Source organism: Melospiza melodia, chromosome 15, assembly GCF_035770615.1.
Source record: "Melospiza melodia melodia isolate bMelMel2 chromosome 15, bMelMel2.pri, whole genome shotgun sequence".
NCBI classification, from domain to species: Eukaryota; Metazoa; Chordata; class Aves; order Passeriformes; family Passerellidae; genus Melospiza; species Melospiza melodia.
In genome coordinates this window covers 10,779,440-10,792,368 of record NC_086208.1, presented here as the reverse complement: position 1 = coordinate 10,792,368, position 12,929 = coordinate 10,779,440, and the positions used below count along the sequence as shown (strand labels likewise).

The 12,929-nt window shown below is 38.2% G+C and overlaps 1 protein-coding gene across 1 annotated transcript in view; it reads right to left on the bottom strand.

Moving 5' to 3' along the window:
• TRPM7 (transient receptor potential cation channel subfamily M member 7) overlaps positions 1-12,929 on the bottom strand; it is a 50,929-nt gene that overhangs the window by 30,704 nt on the left and 7,296 nt on the right. Inside the window, exon 2 of the mRNA XM_063169771.1 lies at positions 1,391-1,470. Coding sequence (XP_063025841.1) covers positions 1,391-1,470 — 80 coding nt within the window. The remainder of the gene's footprint in view (positions 1-1,390; positions 1,471-12,929) is intronic.

Sequence of the window (12,929 nt, the reverse complement as noted above, 5' to 3'; positions counted from 1 at the left end):
TCTCACATAATTCACACAATGAGCAATTCACCAACAACCATAGGCCATTCTTAGAAACTGAAGGACAAATTGTGGTGGGAAAGTTGTAAAGTCCATTGTAAGCTACAAATAGCTTAAACTGAAAGGGCAAGTGTTGAAGACCATTCTGTTCCTTGTTAAATGCTCTGGAAATTCTAACAGCTTCCTAATTACTTTGTTTGCATTTGCAAATTTTCCATGTGCTGCAATTGTGGCTATAAATTGTAAAAGCTTCTCGTGTCCCATGATTTCAAGGAATGTGGTGAATTATTTACAATAATTTGAAAATTCTACAGCACTTAGTTCCTTTTCTGTTTATAAAGAAAGTACTTAAATGAAAAATAGCAACCTGCCCCAGTATAACAAAAGAGATTTACAAGTGTTTTTAATGGAAAAGAGTGAAATAGAAGTTTTCTCAATCTCAGAAAAAAAGGGTTCTCAGCTGCTGCCACATATGTGAAGTTTAAGAAAAAAATTGTGATTTTAAATCCATAATTACAACAGTAAATATTACAGGGGGACAAAACTGCCTAAAAATACCAACTTTAAGTCTATTTCCATTTTGTCTTTATTTTATCTGTGACATAAATGTCATGACTATGCATGTCAAACTCAATCCTTGTAGGAACTCTTAAATTATACCTGTAACACTTGATGAAAGTCAGCTAGATGTGCACTAGAGTTAGCACTAACTTGCTTGATTTCACACCTCTAAGTTAAGGTAAAAACAGCATGTGAGATTTGCTAAATATTCTCAGCCTCAGCCTCCCCTCTAGAAATACATTACCCCATTTTTCAGCCTAGTTTTTTCTCCTTTAAGAACTTAAGGATGAAATATTATTACACATCATATGAAATCTGAACAGTTCCCATTTATCTGTTTTCCCTAGAAGCAAGTATTTTTTCAGCCTTTATTATTTTTTTTGTAATTTTCTCCCCACCCCAATTCTTGGTTTTCTTTATTCTTCTATGAATTCTTCACCCTTTTTTTCTACACTGTCAGGTTGATTTTCACACTTCACCCTACACTTACAATGGAGTTTTTTAAATTCCAGTAGAGGACATCTCTATGAGACTCTCTGACTTCAGAAATTTTTTTCACACCCCCCTCACTATAAACAGATCACAGACATCAGTAGGAGGAGTGGTAAGAAGCAGCAAAGGGAACAGGAGAACATTTTTTTGGAGATTTCTGCAATCCCAAAGTCCTTTCAGAAAAAGAAAATCCAATTCACAGAGCAACAATGTCCAGTCACAAAAGCACAAACCCAAGACAGTATTTCATACAAAAATCCAGTCCAACACTCCAGAAAATACTGACTTTTTGAATATTAAAGAGCAGCAATGAGTTCTTGCATCATTTCTCATTTACCTGTGGGGGTCTTTTGAACTCGGTATAATGTACACACACTCCCTCTTCGTGAAAGTATTTTCTATCCAGGATTTCTGGGACTGAAAAACAAAGAATTTAACAGTATTATAAAATACAAATCACATACCTTTGCAATGAATAAAGCTTTTTAAGGAAACAAGAGCTAGAATATGAGGGGTTTGCTCTCTCAAAAAACTAACAAAACCATGTATGACCTTAAAAAAGCATCTCACACAACTCTCCAAAAGTTGAGATAACCAGAATCATTATAATTTATACATAAATAATCTAAAATTAGAAGTAATATTTTTTAAAGCTAACATAAATAGCAAGATTTTAATACATAAATAAATATATACCCAAAAAAATTCATAAACAATTTTAAGACACACTGTTACTCTATCTTGCTAAGAAGAAAAAAATCAGGTACAATTTAAAAAAATTACCCGCCTAAACAGAGATAATACTAATTTTATCTATTTCTCTCTTTAAAATTTTCATCTTGAAATTGTGGGTAAGAAAAGCTTTCTAACAACACAGGCAATCTTTTCAACTAGCAATAAATAGGTCATAACCTTTGTTCTTCATCAAAATACTTTTCATTCTAGTAAATAAAATTAATTGGGATCTCTGAACTGTGTTGTAAGGCTAAACTTGAAACATGAAATGAAGGATGTTCGCTACTTCAAATGCTTACTATTCTAATCACTGGACACAATTTCTTTCAGTTGCTTTAAACAACCACATGAACATTATCTCACATAATAATCTTAAGTTAGCTGCTAAACAACATCATAATGTGTAACATCTATGTCATGTTTCAGCAATACATTGGGAAAGACAGACAGGACTTTTAGAAATTAAAAACATGAAAAAATCTTGGAATGCTAATTTGCATCTTATGCAACATTACATTAAATCCTTACTGAGATGACATAAAAATTACTTCATTGCTAACAGCAATGCTCTACATTTACATTTTACCTTTAGAAAACTTTTATAAATTTCACAGTTTTATTTTACAAGAAAGGGGAAAGACTGATGGATATTATTCACAGGTATCTAATCAGAGGTCTGCAGAAGTGATGAAGAAATTAAGATTTTTTTTTTTTAGATTATAAAAGAAGCTTAAGCAAAGATGGATGAATTTCTCACTCACTGTAACTTCAACATCAGTTTAAGATTGCAACAGTAAAACATTATCAGTTTAAGATAATAACAGAGCATTACTCTAAAACTGCAGTAGTTTAAGCTTAACTCTGCAGGTCCTGCAGAATATAAAATGATACAGAAGGGTAATTTAATACTTAGATGTTTCAGCCAGCTGGCTAAAACCACACCTTGAAGCAAGAGATCACAGGCATAACATGCTAGATGTTAAAATCCAAAGAACATAAACCACAAGCAATTGCGTCAATTGCTCCACGCAATATTGTTTTATTATTGAGTGGTGATCAAAGCTGGGGACAAGGACCTCTGGCTCACAATGTGCAACACCACTTTTCATAATAATAACAATAATAAACACTTCCCAAAACAGAAAAAAGAAAAAGCCCCCAAAATAAAACCATTCATCAATTTTTCTCTTAAAGAACGTAGCTTACCAAGGATTTCTCTCAATTTTTCAACAGTGCAAATACTGTCACATCACTACTATTTTATCAGTCACCCCAAGTCAGTTATTTATGTAGAAGAAGCTCTGTATTGGTATTAAAATGTACTTGAAACTTCTTGGTAAAACTAGACTCCCTCTAGAAGCATGGCTGTATGCTGATTAATCTTTATTGCAGAAGATTTTATACAGAATTTGCTAATTCCAGAGTCTTGTTTTCTTTTGAGAGAGGAAAAGAAAAAAAGAAAAAAAAAAAAAGAAAATACAAACAAAGAAGAGAAGAGAACTGAGTGAAAGACAATTCCCATAAATGGGTAAAAATCACATTAAAAATGCAGGAAGTATTGCCTTTCATGTAAATAAGAACAATTATTACATAATCTTCCTGTGATGACCAGAAAAAGGAAGATGCTATGAGGACACTGTTGAGTATAAATTAGTTGCAGCAGTTTCCTCTAAGAAATACTCCTCATGAGCTAAAGATTAAGTTAAAATAGGAGATCCAGTCTGAAGTCAAAAATCAATATGCAAGTTATCAGACTGTCTAAAAAAGATTGCCTACTCTTATTAAAGCTTTTTCATCATCTGAACAGGATACACAACCCCACCCCCAAACTGTTTCCAGTAAGAGGCAGCTCCTGCTGCTCCAAGTGCTCTGTTTTCCCAGTGTATTTTTAGAAGATGCACTTTACACCATGGCTCTGGGTAACATGGGTCAGCAGCCTTTCAGCAAAAGGCACAAGCAGCATCAACATAGAAAGATCTACTTTTCAACTATTTACTTTCTTTCTTTTCAAAATTGTGCAAGAAAAAAGCTTAGCTTCCCATATTCTTCCCTGTGCATTCTCAATATCTCAAGCTAAATAAAACACTATTTTAAATAAATACGTTCTCTTCCAACAGTTTCAGCAGTAGTGAAATAATTCTAATTGCTATCTGAAACAACTTACACAAGTACTTGCTGAACTATAAACTCAAGAGAACATGCCCAACTACTTCCAACTTCTGGAAGTATCTAAATGCCAAGATAATCCCATGGCCTTTTGTAAAAGGTGGAAGTTTTACCATTGCCATTTTATTATTAACTATGTTTGACATAGCAATAGCATTAGCACTCCAAAGCCCCAATAACAGAGATTATTTAAATGTACCTGCTCAAGATTCATGTTATCTTTACTGAAATTCACACTGGACAACTTTAGCAAGTCTCTTTGTAGAATGAAATTTTTACCACAATCAGGTTTTGTATACAGCAGGTGAAAAAGAAAATTTATAAAAAAAGAGAAACCATCCCTGAAGTACAGTATGAGATCAGGTCTCAGAAATAAAAAACAACCCCTACCACTCTCCTCCCTTCAGCTCATGTGTTTCTAAGAGCCTCTCATGTAATATATTAAAATAAAAGGATAATTAAATTCTAGCAATTGATGCACTGGCAACATGGCAAAGCCTTATCAAGCCATTGTGAAATTCTCAAAGTTTATTCAACAAGTTTGGTCTGAATTATTTTCTCTATAGAAAGTAAGTCTGCCTGCTTGTCAAGATCTCAAAATTACTTTCATGATTTTCAAGTAACATAAAAATGGCAGGTATAAATAATACTTGTAGCTGGCAATCCTGGAGTTCTTCATGCACAAAGGGATCCCAGTTTATTTTTTCCTGCTCTTTTGTGATACTGTGTACTCTTGTAAGATAAAAAGTTACAAAATTGTAACAATATTTGTTACAAAACTAAAATTTCACTTTTCCCAACTATATTGCCCTGCAGCCTGCCACAGTGCATACCAGCCCAGCAGTTCTCCTGACAGTTTTTCAATAAAGCTCCCCAGTGAATCAGCAAAGTGACCTGAATTAATAAATAATTTGCTAAACCGTGACCTTTTTGGAGGGCTGGTAAAGGGGATTTTAGTTACTGATAGCATAGACTGAGCTTCAAATTTAGAAATCATATCACTTTCCACACAGTCTCATATTTCATCTTTCAAATCTCTGCTTACACCATATGGCAGTTCAATACACGCAATACTTCCTCAAGGAAAAGATCCGCCAATTTTATTTATCCTTTATTTAAAAACTAATATAAACTCTATAATGTTTCTCCACTACCTCAAATTTTGTAAAATGTTTATTTTCCATCTGGACAGAAGAAAATACAGGAAAGTTTTCAGTTTCAAGCCTGAAAACAAGAAGGCACAATGGAAACTATGTGCAGCAGGAGCAGTCGAGCTAGCGCTGCTGCAGAGCAGTCCTGTCTGCCTAGGTCACTCACAGCCAACCAGATAAATTTCAAAACATTTCTAAGAGACATACTGTACTAACAATGTCCTTTATCTTGTCTATTCAAGGAATTGTCCACTGACATTGTTCCAGCTTGAAGTTACTGCTCCTTATGTAACTATACATACCACAGCACCCTTCGTGACTTACCAGAGGATCTCTTATCTGAGAAACCCACTCCATTATCCAAGCACGTGCTACACCATGGGACTGACCTGTGATCCCTGCCCAGACAACCAGCCCCAGCCAGGCACTGGGCTCCTGCAGCTATAGCTGAAAGGCAGAAATTCCAGACAAACCTCTATCTCTTTGCTTTTATGCTAGATACATTGAATAAAGCCAAACAGCCCTGATAAATACCATATTCAATTAGGTTAATGCGTACCAAGTAGTTTAGGATTCAGAAAGCTTCTTGTGGGAAGAGGAGCCATAAATAAAATGCACCAAATGAAAAGTTTCAAGTATGTTTTAATAATGTTACAGAGCCTCCTCTACATGAATAGCTCACTGAAATGATTTCTAATAAGTGCTTCAAATCTTTAAGGCAGTAAGAACTACACTGCATGTAATGCACCTGGACTTGTTTTTAGGACAAATTAACTGAATTATACTGAAAATGTACACCCCAGGATGAGCTGAGTAGCCAAGCCAATGTGTATGGGGGGCAGAGCTAGCTGAAAGACAGTTACATCTATCTACCAAAGAAAACACTTAAAATTTTGTATTAAAGATACCAGCAGAGCACATCTCAGTTCCTCAAGGAAATATTTATCACTCGAGGAAACTCTTCAAAACTTCAGCTAACTAAGCAAATAAGCAGACAGAAGGGAAAAAAGTTAGATACTTTAATGTCATATATTTGCTACCACTTGTTTTAAACTCTTGGCTCTGTCAAACCCCAGGCATTTAATTTACTGGCTCTCCCTTCAATTTAAAGTTACATACTTCTATAATTTTAGTTTGGGGGTTTTTGCTTTCTTTTTTAAAAGAGAGGGGAGAAAACAAAGCATTTAGTCAGCTAGTATTATGAACTATATTTAAAAGACTTTGACAGAGAATAACAGTGCTGTCTGTCCAGACAAGGCACAACACACACAGAGCACCTACAAAATTTGTTCCTGAATCAGAATCTACAGTATCAGTCAACCTTAATTTTTTGTACTAACTTCTATAGAAAGTATGGATATGTGCAGTATTTAAAAAACAGAGGCTCAGACATTATCCCAATGCCAGAAGATATTTCTGCAGTGCTTTAATGTATCCCTGTGAAGAATGTCACCCTAATGACAAGGACTGTGCTGCAATCTTAATTGTTGTTTAATCCACTACAAATGAAAATTTTTGCAAGGGTATTTTACCTGCTGCATCAGGATTACTTATTAGTCTAAAACCAGCTTCATTTACAAGAAATTGGTTCTTTTTTTTTTCCCCACATGCATTAGGGCATCTCTTGTCCCAGAATGTGCCCAGCTCAGACAGACAGACAGACAGACAGACCCATCATGCACAAAAGGGGTCTCAGCTATGCTGAAGATCCTGTTCTCAGCAGAACAGATCACCAGGCTTCAATGGACTCCTAAGAAAGCAAACAGCTCCCATTTTCTGGATTGAAAAAAAACTTTTCTAGTGAAAATACCACCACAGTCCTGAAAATAGATTGTTTGACAGCAAAAAAAAAAAAAAAATACTGGGTTTACGTTAAATGAAAACTGTTGAAGCAAGCAAGGAAAGAGGGCAGTCAGAGAAAGCCCTCTGTCAATTCTGCACATGGGAAGCAGATCTCAAGTGAGCCAGAGAGCAAAGATAAGAATCTTCCTCTCAATGGCTCCCTCAGTGCTGAAAACAAACCTTCAACAATCCTATTTTTTATTAAACAGTTCAGGAGATTTGCTCTGAACAGATTTCACAGCAATCCAGGTCTGTAACAGAGCAGCTATTGTTTCACCAAGCTCTTCTCTGATGTAATGAAGCCACCACAGAACTCCCTGAGTCCACGTGCAGTTCTGGATGCAAAGGGTAATCAGGATTTGTCAAAAGGGATTTTTACAGCTCTCTCAAACTTGAGGAAAATTATTCCAATCTGCTATTTGGAGAACAGGCTGATTTTGAGAGAATTATTTCACTGTACAATTACAAAGCAGATAATTCAGTTGTTTAGGGATAATATTTTTCTACAGATTCATTTAATTAAGAATACCCTAAATTCATGAACAGCATTTAGCACTATGAATTGGTGCCTTTTAACCCTGATGCACAGAATAGAATCCACAGACCTAATATTTTTGGTATATTTTTACTACATTCAAACTCAACTTTCCCAACAAGATGGGTAAAGTTGGTTATCTTCTAACTGCAATACAGGTCTTTCAGTGGAAAGCTCAGAGTAAATGCATATTTTAAAATCAATAATAAATTTATTTACTTAATAGTTTAAGGTCTGTGCTGTTCTGCAGTTAGACCAGCCATAAAATTACTCCTCTTTTTCAGAAAGTATTAAATTTGAAAATGCATACACCATCCGCACAAGGCATAAAAAAAATATTAATATGCACCTAGAAAATATTTCACCACCGACTCTACAGAATGAGATAGCTCAGGTCACTATGGGATGAACCAGCAGTTGATTTCAGAAGCCAATCACCCACTGGTGTAATTTCACACTGGCTTTTTCTCAGCTGATGTAACAATAAACACCTTCAGGGTTAAGTGCCCAACTATACCAGCTACAGTAATTAGACTTGCCAAAACCAGAGACTCCCTGAGACTGTGGCAGCACAGCAGATGGCAAACTGTTCCTGAACATGCCCTCAGAAAAGCCGAGGGGAAGCAAGGAGAGAAATGAATTTTCATTTTTATTTTCCAACAACTTTCATTGGCAGAATTTGGAATTTTGGTAGGAAAAAGAAGATACAACAGAAGGTAAACCAGTTTTATTGCTGTGAGCTGAAGTAAATTGATTTCTAAATAGTTTACATTCACAGTCTTCTCAGCTAATGAAATACCAAGCTAAAAAATTTCACTCCTGCTAAAGAATCTATAAATTACTTCCTCTGAGTTCACAGACCAATCACATTTTGATGCATTCCATAAAATATTTCAAAGCGTATACTGAAGTTATGACCTAGAAGCAACAAGCTAGTGAGTTTAAAAAGGAGATGAAAATAATTCTTTACTCCCTAAAACTTAACTCCATGGATGAAAGAAAAGGATAGAGTGTGTGGCTGTAACTACAAGAAATATAGCTACAGCTTTTCAGCCAACATTTTCTCTCTTAATATTCACTTTGTGCAAAACAAAATAAAAGCCAAACAAAAAAAGCATGGCAAAGTACATAGGAATGTCTGCAAGCCTGTCATACAGTCCCTGCTTCTTTCTCATAGGGTTCCTCACTTGAAATCCACTTTTAATAATGTTGAATGACCCATATAAACCAACCTCAGATCTCTTGCATTTTCAAACATCGAGCCTCCTTTCCCTTCCTCATCCAGGGATACAATCGACAGCCTGCATGCTCCTCACCTCTGACAGCACCAGAGATTTTGCTGCAGCCTGTGATCATTCTGACCCTACCAGATGCAGACTGCAAGCCTACACACTCTCTTAAATAGGAGCAGCAGGAAGGCAGAGTCAGCATTCCTACTCACCACACACACAGAACGGTGCCAAGTCTTTTTAAGTCGCTCAAAACATCTCTGTGGGTTTGAGGGCTGTGCCTGTCCCTGGTCCTTTCTGCAGGGACAGATGGACACTCTGCGCCGGCTGCTGAACCCCAGATCTACATCAAAGCACTCGTTTGGCTCAAAGCTCACATTTCTGGCAAGTGCTGGGCTTACCTTGCACGTGCCACAGAGGGTGTAGGAACAGACAATCCTATAAACTCTGGATTTATTTTTGCAGGGAATGAGGCTTGGGGCATGGTTTCAGCAGTAAAGCCACTCACACAGTCTGGATGCAGTTGCTGTCCTCCTCCAGTGCCTTCCCCATTGACACAGGGAACACAAGTCACAGGTGCAAGAAAGGAGGCAGTGGTGGCCACCTCGGGAAACAGAGCAGTGGGAAAGGGCTCCTGTGACCAGCCAAATAATTAATCCTGCCCTCAATTTGCTTCTGCTTTGTTCCCTGATGAGAAACCTCAGCTCTGGCAGCCGCTGTTCCTAGACAGCTTTAGAGGCTGCAAACCCCTCACCTCGTGCAAAGGATGTTCTCCAGCCATATCTGAGCTGCAGATTTAAGCAAAGTCCTCCCTTTCCAGTTCATGAAGTGCATGAACATTCAGTATGTGCTGAAGCACATTACAACTACAAAAGCAGACTGGAAGGGTGGATGCTGTTTGTCCTGCTCTACCACTTTCTTAGCTGTTCAATTTACAGATCTGACTTATTTTTCATGTCGTACAAAGCAAGACACTTCTCTATCATCACAGCAAAGATTCTGGTGCCTCCTGACTTAAGTAGGCTATTATTAACTCACTAGAGAAATGGAAACTTGTTATCACTAAGGAATTTTTGACATAGCTGGCCTCAGACAACTCTTTGAACATCTATTAAAGAAATAAAAGGAAGCCTATGCTCACATTAATTATGGCAGATCAATAATATTTCTCTGAACAGCATGAGTGAGAAGGAAGAGCAACAGAACATACTAGTGGGCACATGATATAGGAGATGGAAGCAGACCACTGCTAAGGATTATGAAATTTCACAGAACCTATGTTTAGACACAGTATCTGGGAAAACAACTTTATTGTTAATATCAAAACTATTGAAACTAGGAAAGAGACCCATCTGCAAACCAAAGAGCCAGCTGAAACAGGTCTGGAAGTTTGGATTCTCCCTGCCTGTACACACATGCACACCAATGTGCCAGTATTTGTTAGGCACAGGAAGGGAAGCAAATGTTTTGGTCAGCTCTAAAGTGATCAGAGTTCTTGAACAATTAGAATAAACTGGAGAAAGTAGGATGAGCCGGCATCAAAGCAAGCCAAAACAAGAATTTGCTATAGCTCACCTACTGCTGAATTACAAAGACTTAAGCATTTTTAAATGCAGCTCATAACAAAGAGCTGCTGGATTCAGTTACACTTGCACTCCTGTCAAGACAAAGCAGCAGCTCCCCTCTCTCAGCCTGCAGCTGCCCAGTGCTGACTGCAGCCCCACCTCGGGGCACAAGAACCCTGACAGCATGAGAGAGACACCCATGAACCTAAACACTTGTCAGCAGATAAAGCTCCCCACTGAAACTATTCAAGTGGTTTCTGTTTTCTACGCTAGAAAAGTGCAAAGAAGAAACTTAACTGGGTTTGTTATAAAGAAATGTGAAAGCAGCTAATTACTGTTTGAAATAATACAATGTGTATTTAGGCACTTTTAAAAAATTCCACCCTGTTTTTGAGAGTTGTTTGAGCTTTTGATGCTTTCAGAGGCTCTTCTATGTTAAATACCACAAGTCTAAATAATTACTCAGAAACTAAATATATTATTTTTAGAAATAAAGTACCCTCTCTTTTTTTGTTTGTTTGGTTTGTTGGGTTTTTTTGATTTTGTCTCTTTTTTCCCAGCATAGGGGAAACAACTAATTAAATAATATTGACAGACCACAACACGACTTCACATGGAAAATGTTTTCTATTTATGGCAATTTCCTCCAGCATACTAAAGGCCAGTAAAACTCACTAATGCTGTGTGGTATGTGGCACAAAGGCCTGTCCAAGCTGTTCTGGACTAATACCTGGGACAGGCTCCTCCCTGGCCTGCTGGGAGAAGAGTGAAGACAATCATTCTAGAGAAACAAAAGACACCAGCAGGGAGGTGGAGGTCCCGGCAAAGCCAAGAAACACAGGAGAAATATTGGCTTTCACAGATGCAATTCTTCAAATGATAAAGTGAGGGTGCAGTCAGAGAAGACAAGCTGAGGAAATTCCTGCTCTGCCCTCCCACCCATTCTGCCGCTACTTCTCCCCCACCTGCAGAAATTGATTGAGCTCCCCAAACCAGCAAACTACCCTCAGGGGAAAAAATTTAGGTAGCTTTAATGTCATGATGAACAGATTCAGATGTAAACTGGACAGAAAACTAAAGCACAAGACAGAATCACATAGCCATGATCAGGGTGGGGAGAAGGGAAGTAGGACATCCCCTCTGGTAGCAGAAAGACACTGGGTTGGCAGAGGAGCTGAGCTGATCTAAGCACATTGCCAAAGTACATCAAAATAATCCCCAAAAGCACACAGGCTCTAGGCACACAGGGAGAGACTACAGATCTATCACACAAAAAGATTTATTTTTTTAATGCACACACATCCTGATATTGAGGAAGGAAAGGAAGTTAAGACTGTATTTCTTTATTTCTCAGAGAGGTGTCAATTAAGCAAGAACATGTTGCCTAAGGTCACATTCTGGAGGGGCAGATACCCTGTGTTTAAGAACACCATTCTCATCTGGCATTGAAGATTTGTTCTAATTCATGGTATAATTAACATTCAACTTCTAATACATTAATTACTAAAGATTTTTCTTGTCCTACATGCAAGATCTTTATATTTGTCAGAAAACCCCCAAAAACCCAGTAATGACACTCAAGAGGATAGTCAAAATTACTAACCTTATCTCAGCTGTGCTAATTTTTCTACATCCTCTTTGCAGAGAGAAAAGCGCTGCTCTGAAACCCCCCTGGTCTCCACTGAGCCAGCCTGGGGACTCACTGCCTAATTAGCTCTTGTGAATAATCCTCCCCTCTCTGCACATCTACCTGGATGCTGCAGATTGCCTGTGACCAGAAAACCTCCTCCTACAGCCTAGAACAGGATTCATCTGAAGGCAGAAAAGCTTTCTTCTTGCACATTTTCTGCACCAGGAAGAAAGCACAGCTGCCTGAAGCTGACTGCATTGTGCTGTCCAGCAGAGTGCTGTGATGTTACCAGCACCAAATATTCCTCTGGAGGGCCAGGGAACACGGGGCAAGGCAGAGGATACATGCACACAATGACTGGTTTGTTAGCAGCCCTCAGCACCACAGAAGGTTCACCTGTAACTCAAGCTGGCAGCCCAAACCAGGACAAGGGTGATGAGAGGTTTCTGCCCTCTTTCCCTACATCAGCAACATAAAGGGCCACTTTGTTTCACTAAAGCATTTGAAACAATTACAGGGAATTTAATGGTGAAGAGTCACGGAGTTGCACACGGAGCAGTAAAATTTATACAGAAAACAATGCACACAAACCGTGGGTTTTCTACAGCTGAAAATTAAACAATCATTTTTCTGCATAAGACCTTTATAAAAGAAACCAAGACTAAGACAGATCAATTGCTTAATGAGGCATAGGCATAAATCCTCATCAAGAGCATTTCTGAAGTTGCACAAATGAGAAGGGCGAAGGTTATTCAAGTGGCTATTTCTGTTTTTCAGTGCCTCTGGCTGCAAAGCCAGTTGATGCCAGTTTAAGAGGTAAAAGTCCATCCCAACCTCCACATCTGTGCTTAGTGGCCCTGGCTGAGGCCAGGTGAGGGCTCACAGGGCTGTCCCCAGGGCAAAGCCAGGAACACCTGCAGCAGTAACGGGGTCAGCAAAGAGGAGCCTGTGAAATCAGGGGGACTGAGCCTCCTCCAGCTCTGCAGCCAGAGCCATTCCTCACCAGACACTGCCACGCTCCTG